General features: G+C 38.1%; 1 protein-coding gene across 2 annotated transcripts in view; it reads left to right on the top strand.

Moving 5' to 3' along the window:
* The first annotated feature begins 801 nt into the window (after window positions 1-801).
* The window catches only part of LOC117505139 (inactive ubiquitin carboxyl-terminal hydrolase 53), a 61,344-nt gene continuing 45,092 nt past the window's right edge, over window positions 802-17,053 (top strand). The window contains exons 1-2 of one of the 2 annotated variants that reach the window (XM_034164687.1): window positions 802-1,120; window positions 15,217-15,818. In XM_034164687.1, the coding sequence (XP_034020578.1) occupies window positions 15,678-15,818 (141 nt within the window). In that variant the 5' untranslated portion in view covers window positions 802-1,120; window positions 15,217-15,677. Of the gene's footprint in view, window positions 1,121-15,205; window positions 15,819-17,053 lie in introns of those variants that run through there. The other variant, XM_034164688.1, reaches the window with a different exon arrangement.

Below are 17,053 nucleotides of genomic sequence, written 5' to 3'. Positions count from 1 at the left end.
TGTCTTGCAAGTACAAGATAACTTGTTCCCATGAGGTAATGTCTTCTTACAAGATGAGTATCCTGCAAGTACAAGATAATTTGTTCCCATGAGGTAATGTCTTCTTACAAGATGAGTATCTTGCACGTATCTTCCCACTCTGTAACGTGTTCTTACAAGATGAGTGTCTTGCTTTGTTCTTATTAGTACATGAATATTTTGCCATAAGATCATTTGCTCCCACAAGGTATCTTATTTCCACAAGATATCTTTCAAATACAAGATCATTTGTTCCCATAAGGTATCTTGTTTGAACAAGATGAGTGTCTTGCAAGTTCAAGATAATTTGCTCCCATGAGGTATAGTATTCCCACAAGACAAATATCTTGCAAGTACGAGATAATTTTCCACAAGATATCTTGTTCCCACAAGAAGAGTATCTTGCAAGTACAAAATCATTTGTTCCCACAACATAACTTGTTGCTGCAAGATTGATTATGTGGTCCGCAGGTTATTTGTGTCCTCCACATGTTTCTGCATTGCTGTAAATTGCTGCTTCTTAAAAGTCCATTTATTTGACATTAAATAGATGACGCAGCCTCCTCGCGCCATGCATGCATTTATTTAGCAGTAACACAGTTGTAAAGTGAGCACTGTGGTGGGCTGGAAACCGCAGCCCCCTGCAACATAATCAAGACCCGTGCAGGCGGCTGCCAGCAGCTTGGCGCTGTGCGTGTGGCACACTGCAGTAAATACAGCGTGGGGAGAGCCGAGGGGCGGGGCTTCGCATGGCACCGCTCTCATCCAGTATTTCAGGTGGCCGATTGAAGCAGAGCTCAGTGCCGCCGCGCTTCACTCCAAACCGGAATCCGTCGCGACGATTCCCGCTTCCACAAGGGGATTTATCAAGTAAACCGTGGACAGCAGCGCGCAGATAACACTTTTAAAATCTTTTGGTTCGCTTTTAGCTTCCAGCGGTTCTACAATAATTACCTTTTCACCACCCCCATTCGTCCGGGGTTTTTTTTTGTCCTGTTGAGCACTGCTTCGAAACTCTCACCGAGAATAGAAAATCTAACTTTTTTTTTTTTTTTTGCCAACACTGGAGGATTAAAAAGAAACCGCTTTTGGACTTTTCGAGGTGAGTGTCTCATGATGTGACTGAAGTTTAGTTTTTGAAACTTTAGATAGTTGTTTTTTGTTGTGGTTTGTAAAGGGAAAAAAAAATCGTGGGGCGGAAGCTTCACCTGAAACTCAGGTAAAACTCGGAAGTTCGGTAGGCCAACAGCCTCACGAAGCGTAAAGGTGTTGCTTCTGTCATTTAAGACCGTGTTTCCCCCCTCTTATTTAATTAGCAAACGAATTTGGTGTGGCATTCAGTTTCTCATTTAATATTGAACTGTGTTCGGATAACAAGGTCACGTTCAAAAACAGCAGCTAAACTGACACGAACCTGTTTTTTTTTGTTGTTTTTGAGTGGGGGCGGGGGTGTTGTTGCAGCCGATTTGTTGTTTACACCAACAGAAATGCTACAGTAATTTTAGGTACACTCGGTGTAGCTTTTCAGAACATTGTGAAACATCATATTTCTAAGAATGGAAAAGATTCCCACTTTGGCTAATAATAATGCATAATTATTTTCAAGTATTATGCTTTTTTTTTTTTGTAGCTTACATTTAAAGGACAAGCTCACTGTTTGTTTTTACAACAATATTCTCGATACTCACCCCAGGTGAAGTCACCCCAATCCAGCTGTCCATGCTTATTATTATTATTATTATTATTATTATATTTTTTAATAATTAAGAATGACTAGATTAAAGTGAGGGACCTGCCACTGTAATGTATAGAACTGGGCTTTTTAACTGACAGTTACATTCGTCTACCTTAAAAACATCATCTCACAAACAAAACTTGAGTAAGAACAGTGTATTATGCTGCTGGTGTGTATAAATAATTTATGACATGAACATGTCAGAATTGAAATATTGCGTTACTAGAGTGGGGTGACTTCGCCTGGGGTGAGTTCTCAATGGGGTGACTCATCTACAGAGAATGTTGTTCAGCTCTTAATGAACATAAACTGCATTGTTCATAACCTTAAAACTGCATTGTATACGTCTTAATGTGTTTTTTGTGTTTTTACGGTTACTTCCACGTAGATTTCTGGTGGATTATTGTATTTATTCGCAGTCTACTTAAGATACTGATGTAAACAAGCTGACTGGAGACAATGTTGAAGACCAACACAGGGTCGGTACCCCACGTGAACTGGTATAAAAATGCACTGAGCTTGGTTGTATTTCTTTTTAATGTTATACCACTGTCATGTCTATAATTACAAAAGAAACAATATCAGAGGTGAGCAGAGCACTCAGACTTGATTGCGAACAGTGTTTCATTATAACTGCAAGAAAAAAAACACTGATTAGTGTTTATATATATATATATATATATATATATATATATATATATATATATATATATATATATATATATATATATATATATATATAAGCTAGTGTATAACTTAATTAATTCCTTCTGGAAAATAGAAAAAAAAACATCTTGCATTTGTTTTTGAATTGTGATATTTGGACCCTTCAAGTTAGATTTTCTATGAACTCATTGAATGAAACAAGAGGGGAAAATGCTTTTATCAAAACTGTACTGTTTGAAAGTTGGCAAAATGTGTAGACGACCTTAAGTAACAATGAAATTTTGGTAACTTTAGCCAATAATGTTGACATTGGCTTTATATTGTTTAAGAGATGCAGGCGAATCAGTCTGTTGAAATGTTAGCAGCTGCTTCCAAATTTTCCTTTCTTGCATTTTGAAAATGCATAAGTATTTTTTATATTATTTATTTATTCTTATCTTGCGTAACATTGTGTCCCCTTTAGAGATGTAAACTTTTTGCACCAGCCCTCTTATGTTTTCCAGTGTTTATTGCTATTGTGTAATTTTTGCAGACCCTTTGTATAATGGGACAAAACATTCAGCAGTTTATAGAGTTCCTTCAGAACTTGCTGGCAGGTGGTAATCCTTGTGGACCCAGTGAACTGGTTTCTCTAACTGGCTCCGTCAGACCCCAGCAAGACCTCATGTTCCGTAAGCACTGCCATGATGAAGCAGTGAGATCATCAGCGGTTGCAAAATGCCTTGCGGACGTTGCGCGCCGTCATACTTGCATGTTGCTGTGGAACCTTACCACCAGGATGGTGAGGTAAATATGGAGGCATGTCGAAGAACCGGTTTTGATAAGAAGTTTGTTTTTGTTTTCTAGGCGATGGCGAGTCTTAGTTCCGAGCTTTTTTTTTGTTGTTGTTGTGAGCAGAAAAAACTAAAAACATCATATTTCAATACTTTCTGAGAAGCAGGTTTTTTTATAAACTTTGAAATCCTATTAAGTGTAGGATTCTGCAACGTGCGCTTTTGTTTTCATGTCCTCTGCAGGAGAGAATAAGGAATAATGATTTAGTGGTTGTGGTGTGGATGACCCGGGAGTTTCAGCCGAGGTTGAGCACTGTGACCGTGCACAAACCCCCAAAGCAGGAAGCCCACACAGGAAACGGCGGCTGTACTGCTGCCCAAAGGCGTAAGCCGTGTCTGACTGTGTAGTCTCAACAGATAGGTGCAACTTGCATTCACCATTAAAAAGCCATTAATACTTGATGTTGCCTTTTTTGGGGTTTCATGAGCCTAAATTTTGCTTTAATGCTGTTTTTCTCCCACACCACTATGTTTGCATTACACCAGCTAATAATACCTCAAGCAGAAGGGAGAAAACATGTGAAATTTGCTTGTTCAACTTCTTTTACACAGAAGTTGACATTTTGTTTCTGTAGCAACAGTAATTATTTTTAAAAGCCACCAGTTTCTGTCTTCCAGCAACTCTAGCATTCAAGGTTAGAGAGTATTTAAAATATAATAGCCTGTGTCTAAAAAAAAGTCTTTGACAACTGGCATGTTGGGTCGGAATGGGGGAATGTTTTCAGTAAAATGGTACTCATTTAAATTTTCATGTGAAATATACAGTGTTTTCAAAAAGTTAAATGTTACAATTTTATAAATGTAGTGTTTATTTTTTCTTTTTCTTAATCAATGGGCCAACTAATTATCAAATTATATATTTATATTTTTTTTTTAAAAGAAGGTTATAAAGCTATTGGGCTATTGAAGAATAACAGACGGCTATATTTTTCTACAAAATTAGAAAGTGTCTATATATTTGGTGCATAGCTGTATCGTCAATAAGAACACTTATTTTATTAAAATTGTTTTGCAGACATATGTAGTTATAAACCTAATATTCAAAATTTAAAGATGATGTTAGAAGCCACCTGGTATCAGAAGAAATATGTTTTTATTTTTCAACTTTTACATATTTAGATTAGATAAGAGGGAGCTTTATTAATCCCTTGAGAAGACTCCCTCAGGGAAATTGGGGTTCTAGCAACTTGCATAGCAGCACACAGGGTAAGAAGCACACAGAGTATCAAAAGTAGAAGTAAAAAATAAAATGCAAAATATAAATACCAGATACTGGCTACTACTTTTCCTCTCTTTCCCGCCCCCTGTCTTCCTGTTAGTCCTCCTCCCTCGAGTGAAGGGTGTATCTGTAATATTTCTAAGTATGTTCCTAATTGTATTGCTGGTTGTTCTTGGATAGCACATGTCTTGGCTGCTATAATACTGTGGTGAGGTATTGTACAAGTTCCATCTTACATATTGAGTTGGTGTGACTCAATTCACCACTCTTTGATTCATCAGATCCTCTTGTTATTACTGCGTAACGGAACAATTTGAGTCATTGTTAAATACGTTACTATCAACAGATCACAAACTGATAAATGATGGCATCATGCTCGCTGCCTTCACACAAAGATGCCCACATCACACTGACTCAGGCGGCTCCGTCAAGCTGCTGATGTGTGGCATGCTTTATGGGGGGGAGTTCTAAAAGTTTGAACATTTTGCCTTTGAACAGAAAGAAGAGATCTTTGTTTTTTAAAAAGCAAAGCAGGACATCCTGACCCCTTGCAGCAAAATTTGTACAGAGTTAAATAAGTGCTTTGACTTGTCTTGCCCTGCATTTGCAAAACGGTCTCAATTTGGTGATCCTGAAAAAAACACTTTGTCAATATCGTCCCAGCTTTTTTTCATTTGAGGTTGAAGATATCAAAAATGATAAAATGCACATAACAGATATGAATGGAAAGAGGGACAAACTGTCAGGGACTTTGTCTGCATAAGTGCTTGTGCTATTAGAATGTGGTTTGTGTTATATTGAATGCTGTTTAATAATGCATATAAGCTCAAATGTTAAGCAGATTTCACATCTTTCATTTCAAATTAATATTGCCATAAGAAAGATCTTCTCCATGTTTGAGAAAACAACCAGCCACCATTTGGACATGAGGCAAGGTAACATTGTGACTAAATGTAACCTTCAGCAGGTGTTGACACCGTATTTTTCATGTCCAATTGGATAATGACACAGATTTATTAAAGTTGCATTGGCCCTTGTGTCTTTATGATGGAGATCTTTGAAGTGCTTTAGTTTAATCATAATAAACAACTAGATTTGCAAGAAATATGAAGTGCAGCACCATCTACTGGTACAGTTCCACCAAATTTGGCACTGTGGTTCTAATGGAGGCCATCCATACACATGTTAAATTTCATGCCATTCTGTTATCCCGTTAATGGGAAAACCCATCATAAATTAAATAGATGTGCACATGGTCAAAGTCAAAGCTATGGAAATTGCAAACAGAGGAACGTAATTTAATGTTTTAATGTTAATACAATCCAACAACGCACCCATGTGCCTGAAATGGTGTAGGCAGAAGCAAAAGCTTATAAATGCCCACCCCTTTAACCAAAAAGTAAAAATATACCTATAAATTAATCACTGAACTAAAATTTGAAACTCAGAATAGGCTCACTATATCGATCACAGCGGTATGTTTTCCTGTGGTTGAACTTGACCCCAAGGATCGAAGGTTATTTGCCTCAACATGGTTTTTGTTCATTATAGCATCACCTAGTGTTTTTTACCAGCCATTTGTTTGGATATGGTGACTTTTTCCTGACATCTACCAGTCCTGTAAATTTCACACTTCAACTCCACCTGGTTTGTACTGCCCAGTCACTGTTTTCTACCTAGAAAAAAAAAATCACAAAAACAATAAGGTCCTACTAAGGACCCTATTAATGTGCTTATTTAAAAGGTCAACAGAAGCTAAGAGGCTCTGTGTGCGTGTGTCATAAAGCAAGCATCTCCTGTTTGAAGCTTATTCGCTGTGACAAGTCTGTGTCCCAAAGGCAGTTTTTCTTCTTCTGTAAACTCTGCCGTTCCAATTCAGTTGCATGTCAAGGAACTGTGCATTGCTTTATATTGATGTCAATCTAATGGTTGAAATTGCTGTGAAATTGCTTTTAATATGTGTTCAAAAAAAGAATGGCCTAAAAACACGAAATTCACTTGAACATGCAGACAATACTGTTGTCTGCATTGTTAAATACAGTGGAGGGAAAACTATGGATTGTGTTTTCTCTTAAAAAATCATTACACTGAATTGAATTACACATTCAGTTTTAGAAGAGGAAGTATGGATTACAAGATGAACAGTGATGATTTTTGACTCAGAAGTAGTACATTCCTGACACAAACACACACAAACCATTTAAAATAGAATTGATACTGTTTTAATAAGAAATCTATCTCTAACTCAGATTGTAATGTAATGGGAATACTCATTGAATAAGTTATAGATGTATGTAGTATAGGCCTAATAAGAAAAGACAGAAGGTTCTGTGGACTGTAATGTGTGCAGATAACATTAGGATGTGAGAGGAGAGCATGTTGAGTCTGGCTTGGAGACATGGAGATACACTCTGGAGAGAAGGTGAATGAAAGTCAGTAGGGTGAAGATGGGGTGTGTGTGTGTGTGAATGAGAGGGGGCATGTGGGATAGTACAGTTATTGGCTTGAGGTGGTTATTTTTGAGTAACGAGGATGGGCTGGTTTAGGTATGAACATATCACAGGCACAGTACAGATCAGACGGTTTGGAGAGAGGTGAGAGTGGGATTGTTTGGACATGTGCAGAGGACCCAAGGTATATAGGGAGAAAGATGCTGATGATGGAGCTATAAGACAGGGGGTTGGTGTGACAGAGGTCGATGCAGTGGACAGTGAGATGAGACTGATGAGCCGCTGTAGTTTACTATGTTCTGCCATTAATTTCAGTAGACTGCACTGATGTTATTTATTGGGTTGTGCTGGTTATAACTGGAACTGCCAAAGATTACTTGCAATGGCTAAAAGCGTAACGTTCGGGGAAATCAACGCTATTTAGTTGTATAGGTCCATATATCAATAAATAAACTGCTTAAACCTAGCAAATGCATTGAAAAGCGGTGTTGGCATATTAGCTATTAGCATCTGTTCTAGTGCATTTTCATTGAGTTCACAGCAGTTGCGATCCTGACATTGACTGAAAAGAACACTAACAAAAAACAATACGTTTGTTCAAACGTTGCCACTTTTTATTTTTTGAAAGACTTCACAAACATTTGATGTTTGGGTTTTTTGTGGGACGAGTGAAACCTAATGTTCAGCATGGCCGTATTCCATGCTGATCAATGCATTTGCTTGCATTGAAATGTCATTCCAGTCCTACTTTTAAATTGGGGGCAAAAATTAAACTAGATGTGGCACTTTTTTTTTTAAAGTGTCAATGATAGGGTGACCATGTTTTGATTACCAAAGACCAGGACACAATCTGGCAATGAGACACTCAATGATACTTGAGGTTTACTCAAAGATGAAAAACAATGAAAACCCGGACATTTTCATCACTTCATAAAAAAAAAAAAAAAAAAACCCAGGACGGCCAGGACAAGACGTGAAAACAGGATTATTTGGTCACCTGAGATAATAACTAAAGAATCTGTTGTTTTAAAGAAAACGTGCGTTTGTTGAGATCACAAAATGCTACCCGTTGCCCTTTACCAAGAACATTTTGCTTTTAAAATGTCACTGACATGAAGTCAGCAACTGCCAATTTCTCTGAGACGAGGGGCCAGTTTAACATAATGGAAGTTGGCGGTTTTTCATGTGGAGTACTATAATGCAATTGATTTTCTCAAACCCGAGGTGGGGAGAAGCCGTATTTACTCGGACGTTGTCAACCGTGTCACTATATAAAGCATCCATTAGTTCATTCGAACTTATTTATGTTAAGTCATCTGGACACGGGAATTTGTGGAGAAAAATTTGATTTAAACAGCTGCTATCAGGATATGATGCAAATTTTACATTTATTTATTTATTTTTACTTCCACCAATGTAGTTGGAGGAGGTTATGTTTTCGCCCCGTTTGTTTGTTTCTTTGTTTTTGAACAGCCTGGAGACCACAGTTTTTCATATATTGCTAGGAAGTTTTTTGATTGAAGATTCATATTTTGATAAGCAAGATTTCAAAGTTAAAGTCAGGAAAACTTTAAAAAATGGCAAAATCCCCATCTTTAACATTGAATGAATTTTCAAAAATTCATAACACTGTCAAAAAATGATCAAACTTTTTTATATTTGAGAGCTTTATGTAGGATGGTGTCCTTTATCGACTGACAAAGTTTGATCTGGATCTGATCCAGATGACACATTTTGTGGCCTCTTATATTTAACATTGAAAACACTAGTTAATGTATATTTTACATTATATCATAATCAAACATGCCCCAATCACTCTCATATGTGAAAGAAAGGTGCAGGCTGGCACTCACACTCACCTGACAAAGTGACAAATCTGATCCACATTGTGGATTTTGTGGACACTTAAATTTGATATTGAAAAGCCTATTTGGTGTAAATTTTGCATTATATTTCAATCATTTTTCAGTCATGGATTTACCTATACCACCAAAATTGGATGGAGGTTCCAATTTTATGCCTGTTTGTCTATCTTCCAGTTGTCAGCTGGAAACCAAGTGCCAAAAAGCAAAGAGAAATTGTGCATAGTAGACCTGCCACAAAAAATTATTTTGAAAATCGGCTAGTCACAGATTATTTTTGCGGTTAGTTGACTAATCGGCTCAAACATAAATTCAGACTTATCACACCAGCCTGCGGCTGTTTTTGTCCTTGAATGTTGCTATTGTTTATTATATCATTTAATTAATTATTTTACTATGTTATTGTTGGCAATATTGTTTTCATATATTCATGCCAATCAAGCAAATTGAAATTGAGCAAGAGACTGAACTCATCGGTTGTATCATATTTCTTTTCCATCATTGTGGTGAAGTGAGATCAGTCTCATGTCAGTCACCAGCATCTTCAAGATTGCTTCAGTCAGAATATTTGCTTGCAGAGGTATGCAAAAACATTAGCGTTATCATTTTCCTATTCAGACATGACATCGCTGTTATAACTTTACAGCAAACACATAATGTATGCTAAGGCTAAAGAAATGATCATCGTTAATATTAATGTTTACAGCTATAAGCAAGTATCTCAATATAGGCGTTCATGTTAGCAGCTAATTAGCCAATTAGCTTCCCGAGATACTTAGCTTACCGAGACGGCTGTCCCTCGTCAGCATCAGCCACAACGTGTTTCCTTCTCAGATGCTCCTGCTTCGCCATTGTACTGCGGTGGAAGGCACGTTCTGTCTTGCAGATTTTGCATTGCATATTTTTCTCTTTAATTTGGTTTCAAATTTTCCCAAACTTTTGAGCGCGTTGCCAGCTAGTCATGATATTGTTTGGGCATAACTTTTGTGGTGACATCACAGCTGACCCGGATTACCACTACTGCGCATGTACGTCAAGGACAGAAAGGCAGTGGAAGGTGCGGTGGCTTTGAGAGAAAAACAAAGCTTTCGTTTATTAAATTAGTCGCAGACTATTTTGATTGTCGACATAATCGTGACGAGCTGGCTAATCATGGCAGCCCTCGTGCATAGTTGAGATAACTAATGTTCTGTGAAAAGTATCTGGAAAAAGAATTCAGAAACTGAAAAAGTTGAAAAAGTGCATGAACTAAATACATACTCCTGACGTTTGATCATATCTAATTTAGCTTATGAAAAGTCACTTCTAACAGGACTTTGACCTTGAAAATTTTTCCAAAGTAAAATTTTGTAGAATTGTAAGCTAGTGTTGGTGGCTATCATGAAATCTGTTATCATATCTGCTATCATGAAATCATGCCTAATATCGCCCCTTCGCCATGAAATTACGTTCTTCCTTTTTACGGCTTTAATTTTGTCATATCATCATGAAAATTGATACACAGATCAAGCATGACATCCTCTTACAGTTCATAGGGGCGTCGCCCATGGGTGGGGCAAAGTGCTTCAATAGCGCCCCCTTGAAAATTTCAAAAAAGCCCTCCCCATAGGGGTTTTTTTGGAGTAGGGAAATGAAAATTGGTGCACATGTGTGACTTGCGTAGACGTACAAAAAAGTCTCTTGCACCATTGGTCTACTCCCAACAGGAAGTTGACCATTTTGAATTTTCTTGTCATTTTGGCGTGATTTCCATGCGTTGTATTTGAACAAACTCCTCGTAGGGATTTTGTCCACTGCACTTCAAATTTCTTTCCCAGTATCCAGAGATGATACCGATCAAGTTATCAAAAGCTTTTCTCTATGTCAAAGGGTGTGGCTGCTATGGTGCCGCCATTTTGGCCCTTTGCCATGGAACATCAAGTCATGATAACTCCTTCATGCTTTGCCTGATTGACTTGAAACATCACATGTGTGATGACAGTTGGCCCCTGAACACACCTGGCCCCTCTGTTTGTGCTCTGATCGCACCCTAGTGGATGAACCATCAACATGTCATAACTCCTTCATGCATTGTGTGATTTGCTTGAAATTTGAACTGTGGGATGAATGGTTGCCCCTGTATGCACATGCTCACAAGGGGACACGCTGGCCTGGGTAGGCGGTCGCGCGGCCCGTATATGACTGCTTACAGTCTTTTTTTTTTTTTTTTTTTTTTTTTTTTTTCTCCTTCATTAACCATTTGGCTCCATGCTAACAAATGTCAGGTCTCAGCACCTGGATAAAGGTTTGATGGACCGAGTTCCAGCATATGACAATGTGATGTCATTCATGAAGATGATCACTTTCCATTTTCTCCTTCACTGGCAAAAGTATTAATCTGAAAACAGCCGTTCTTAAGCAGCAGTGGGCTTACAATATTTGCTTTGAAATGCCAGGGAGGTGAATGCAGCCACAACTAGGACGTGTTGTAAAGATGCAGGGTTGCAACATCACTGCGATTTGGGGATTCTTGAAATAACAGGATTGTAAAGTTGTCTGACGGGTTTCGGCTGAAACTTGTGCTCGAGCTAGAGAGTGTTGCAAGAGTGAAGTTTCATTGTTTGTGCAAACTGGGGGCAGAATTTTTTTTTTTTCTCTTCTCATGAGCAACACACAGGTCTGAGGTTTGCTCTCTTGAGATTATTCATTGTGGATGGCTCAAAAAGGGGGATAAATGTATCACACAGGAAAGCCTTGCTCATTTTTACCCAGTTCTGCTTCGTCAACAGTGGAGCACATCAAATTTGCCGTGATTTCAACTTTCCATAAAGTCACAGGAAACTCCTGTTGTTGTTGTTTTAAAATGGCTTAAAATTCCCTCCGATTAAAATCACTCCACACTCACAGGATGGCTGTATTTATCTCTCAGGGCATTAATAAATTTAATATGCGCCACATCTGTTCCAATGGCTCACTGAGCACAAGCATATTCTTTGTGCGACCTCTCAAAGTGTTTGTTGTTCACCAACACTGTCATAGGTGCACAATGCACGCTCACTGCAGGTTTGGACAATTCCACAGCTGTTTGGACTCTTCAGAGTAGGGCTGCCACAAACGACTATTTTGATAGTCGACTAGTCAACGATTATTTTTGCGATTAGTCGACTAGTCGGATCATATGTAATTTCCTAAATTAAAGGCCTGCAGCATTTTCCAAGAAATGTCGAGATGGAAACATGAACATTTCCAAATCAATGCCTATGTCTTAGACTTCATTTACATCAACCATTCAGAAATACAAACAGTGTGGTACTTTTATAGTAAATCTGTGTCAGGTAGGCAGTTCTCAAAAACTGGAAGGAGACAACTGAGGGAAGTCACCAAGACATAACTCTGGAAGAACGTTTGGCTTCTGTGAGTGAAGAAACTGGGAATAGTGCAATTTTTTAAATTTTATCTTCATTTTACATATAGTCTCAACTTTTTCTGATTTGTGGTTGTTTCTGTTGCATTTCTAAAATTACAGAACTGCTTTAAAGAAAAGTGTGAACATTTTAGTGTTTTAAAACTTTGTGGAGCAAACACCAAACTCTTAGAAAGAAGGAAAAAATACCCAGATGTGCAGGCAAACTTTGATATAAACTGAACAGAACAATGCAGGCTGATTTGACTCCCCATATTTTTTGTATAAATAAATCAGAATAAAATAAGAGGTAACTCACTTTGAAATAATTAAAACATATAGCTGCAGCTTATAATAACTTTGAAAAATAACAAAAATTAGCAGCTTGTATCTTTATTCTGACTCATTCATTTTAGTGTGATGAAGTAATTTTTAAGTCATTTTTTTCTCCTTATTAGTTATATTTTGTGCTTGAACACTACATTAAGCTTAAGATTGAACAAATAAATACCTTCAGAAAATAACAGCTCTTAAAGTTCAGAGTTCTCACCTGCTTTTTGTGATCTGTGCATCTGAACATCACAGCGGGTTTTTACCCATGTATGTGCAATTTTTGCTCCGTTAATTTATTTATTCTCATTTTAAAGGATATTTAACTGTTTATTTCATGTTATGATCTCATAAATTCAGTATACGACACGCACATGGTGTGAACAGGACGGTGCCATCAGAACCCCACGAGTAGAGAAAGTGCAGAGAGAAGTAAAGGCAGCTCCATGGTTAGGTTCGTTTTTTTTTTTGTTTTTTTTTTAACATGTTCACTCGGGTTAAAGTTCTCTCTCTCTGCTCCGCACTCGCTGTCTCACCTGCACTGATGGTTCTCAGCAGAATGTAACGTCTTGTGCCTCCGTTCAGGAATCTTCCTCCTCCACCCCTCCCTAGCAGTCTACAATCAGTTGACTCCGCATGCACACACACACGCACACCCGATAGCTCCTTCGGTAAACTGCGCATTTTAAACGGCTTTGAACAAGACGGCCACTGTTTTAATCGGCGTCTTATCCAGATTTGAACGTCCAAATGACGGCAGGACGACTCGCTGCCTAAAACTATGAATTGAGAGAAAAACAAAGACTTAAATAAAATAAACGACTCGTCAAATATTAAATTAGTTGTCGACGGTTTCAATAGTTGACGTAGTCGTGACTAGTCGACGAGTTGTGGCAGCCCTACTTCAAAGTACTTGTGCAGTTGTTGCTTACATGTAAATAAAAATCTTTTGTAAGTATGACCTACAAAAGCAGTGCTACATGGAAATATTTATGCAAACCTGTTTGGTGTCGCAGACCGAACAGTCCGACCCTAAAAATTGGTCCGCCCTGCCTCCACTACACATGCGTCATTTCAGAGCTCTGAGACAGTCTCTTCACCCAAAGCGATCAAATGGATTAATGGGATTATTAACCATCAGATGACAAGATAAAACCTCTTAAATCATTCTAAAGTCAGTTTTAAGCAGAAATGAGGTGGAATGACCGATGTACAGTGAACGCATCAGCTAGCAGCTTGTGTAGCTGCTGCACTCGATTGCTTTCTCCATCTTTTATGATGAAATAATGCTCAATTTATGTGGAAATGATTGTTGTACAAAAGCTTCTGATATCTTTTGCCGAAATAGATGATGACTGGAGTGCAGTTTTAAGCAGAAACGAGGTGATAATTGGTGAACCGTGGCTAAAGACGCATGCGCAGTGAAGGCAGGGGGGGACCGTTCGGTGTGCGACACCCGAACTGAATCTCTTGAGTTGGCTAACAGGCCAATATGTCTGTAAAGTGTCGGTGATATTTCACAATACAAGCAGTGTTCAGTTCAATGGCCAAATGACAGAATAGGAATTGTTGTGAAAGCTTTTTGTGATTTTTAATATGCAGTAATAGTTAAAATAAAGTCTCAGTCTGTTTATAGTATTGAAGGAAACGCTATCAATGTTCACATTTGATCAAGACTGTTTTTTTTACAACCTTAGACTTCTTCATGCACAACATAAGTCAGAGTTGATTAAAATTTTATCTTGCATCAATATCAGCTACGGGCAACAAACTTATTTTTGTAATCTTATTAATCTCATGATTTTTTAAAATGTTTTTATTTGTCATGTTATCCTTTGGTTAATTCAATAAATTAACCACATTCCCTCTGTCAAGAATTTGCCATGCTTTATGACCCCCCACGTGACCCTTAATTGGAGTAAGTGGTTGAAGATGAGTAATTAAATAAATAAGCCATTGTACCAATAATTTTCAATGCCTTTTTTTTTTTTTCATCTAATGGATATAAAACGACACATTAAAAAGGCAGTCATGGAAAAAATATGGAACAATATCTTGCAGGAACGTTTGCCGCCTCTTGACACAAAAACGGTGACAGTAAAATTATAATATTTTATGTAGAGCTACAAGTAGTAATTATTTTACTGTGTGTTAGTTGTTTTGTAAATAAAGTGGTGAACGTGTTTTCTAAACCCAAGATAACATCTTCAAATATCTTCCTTTGTACATAACCCAAAGATATTCAGTTGACTATCAAAGACGGGTAAAGAAAACAAACAGAATATTTGCTTTTTAAAAGCTGAAATCAGTTTAGGGAAAAAAAATACCGCTCAAAACAGTTGGTGACTAGTTCAAATGTTGATATTTAATTGTGGCTCTAATATAGTTGTTCTTTGTTTTCTGTGACTCTTATGACACTTGAAAATTTGTGATGTTGGAGTGTTAATGTGCTGGCTGAGCTTGAGCTTTGTGTGTCTTTGCTGCAAAGGCTGGAAAAGTTAATGTACAAACTTTGTTGTCAAGTGTGGGAAGTGCAGTTTGACATTCAACCTGGAAGAAAACAGGAGGGGAGTTTTTTGGCGGGTTTACACTCTGGTTTCTACATAACCATGTTTTGCAGAACTGTTCCAAAAATGTCCAGTGAATGGATCAGTTAGAAACATGAGTGAAATTGTTATCCAGAATGTGCCGCCTATTTATTAATTTTTCTTTTCATTACAGCTTCACCATTTCAGATACCCAGTACCATGAGATTCCAGGACAGAACTCCACAATGGATAAAAATCAGAGGGATGATTGAGTGCAGCTGACGTTCACAACCATGTGGGAAACCTATTTGCGCATTTTTTTTTTTTTTTTTCTGAAGCCCTTCTGCAGCTTTGTGTAAACCATTAAGACCAAATGATGACTGAGACATGATTGGATTCTAACTCTTTTTTGTGTGTGTGTTTTAAAGTTTTTTTTTTTTTTTTTTTTACTGATTATTTTATAAGAAGCGGATCAAGTAAAAAGACACTGCGTGTGAGCTGAAGAAAATGGACTCGAAGCCCATGTGTGAACAGGCAGACGGTGCAGCTCATGGAATAATGTAACCCCACAGATTTGAGGAGTCTGTTTCAGGACCGAGTCCAAACCCGTCCTGCTGACTGTCCCACTTGTCTAAAGGCAGCCTCCACTACTCAATGGCATGGACCAAGTTCTTCAAGAAGCGGGGCAACCTTGGGAAATCTTACCAACCAGGGAGCATGCTGTCTCTGGCCCCAACCAAAGGACTGTTAAACGAACCAGGCCAGAACAGTTGCTTCCTCAACAGTGCTGTGCAGGTGAGTTCAAACTCACAATCACACCAGGTCCGGTTTCATAAAGCAGTCGAATACTTTAGTCTGCTACACTTACTTGGTCGATTAAGCTTAGTCGCCCAACATTAGCCAATTTACCTCTGTTTCACATAGACAGCTAAACTTGTAGATTAGCTGTCTAATGTTAGTGGACGCTTTTCATGGACATAAGTGGCCTCGCGAGTGCCATTGCCTGGAAACGCCTCCAATGCGCGAGAGTTTTGTTTACTTCTATGTTGGTTGTCTGCTACAACCATGGCCGGAACTGGCCCTTGAGAAGTGCTCCAGGCCTTGGTGTCCTTACACATCTGCAATGGGTTATTCCGGTCCTGGAACACCCACTCCCGCCACGAGGCTCTCCTTCCTTGCTACTCCATCAAGTGGTGGTACATGATAGCCACCATTTTTGGGTATGACGCTGAAGTTTTGTTGACTAAAATAAGATTGGCCTCCTCTGTAGCAGGCTAAAGATTTTAGTCGGCTAACACGAAGCTTTAGCCGACTAACTGCTTTGTGCGATTAACAGCAAAAGATTAGTCAACTAAACAGAATTAGACCGCTTTATGAAAACGGGCCCAAGATCACATCACTGGCAAAGAGAACATTGATTATAGTGGAGCAGACAACTGTAACAATTGTTCATTTCTGGAAACGAGCACCAAAATTGGCACACATAATCTTCAGACATTAGTCTTTTGAAAAATCTTAGGATCCACTTGAATTTTCAATAGGTGGCCAGGTAGGGGTCAATTGAAGAATTGCACAGGGATCAAAATTGAAAAATGTTCCAATCACATTGAAAGCTATACCACATTATGTGTCTGATCACAAAGATTCCAGAAATGTATAGTTTGGGCTATCTATGATAGAATGTTATTGAATGGTGACAAAGGTCAGTTTCAGTTTGTACAGTGGTCAAAAGTTAAAGTTGCTCCAATTTTGGTAAAAAGTGGTGCAAATTATTGGTTGAACTAATAGAATTAATAAATGGAATAGTTTAGACTGTGTTAAATGCTTGGTCTGCAAGGTAAAGGTCAAACAATCTTGATGTCCATTGCATTCTATGACATGTGACATATGCTACCCTGTAAAGTGATAACTAAGCATGACACAAAGTGCAAACTATTCCTTTTTAAAGCCTTATTAACTCAACCAATAATTTGCATCACGTTTTACAATATTTTGAGCAACTTTAACTTCTGACCCCTGTACAAACTAAA

This window comes from Thalassophryne amazonica, chromosome 23 (assembly GCF_902500255.1).
Source record: "Thalassophryne amazonica chromosome 23, fThaAma1.1, whole genome shotgun sequence".
NCBI classification, from domain to species: domain Eukaryota; kingdom Metazoa; phylum Chordata; class Actinopteri; order Batrachoidiformes; family Batrachoididae; genus Thalassophryne; species Thalassophryne amazonica.
Note: the sequence above shows the minus strand (reverse complement) of the source record. Positions and strands in the feature narration are given on the sequence as shown.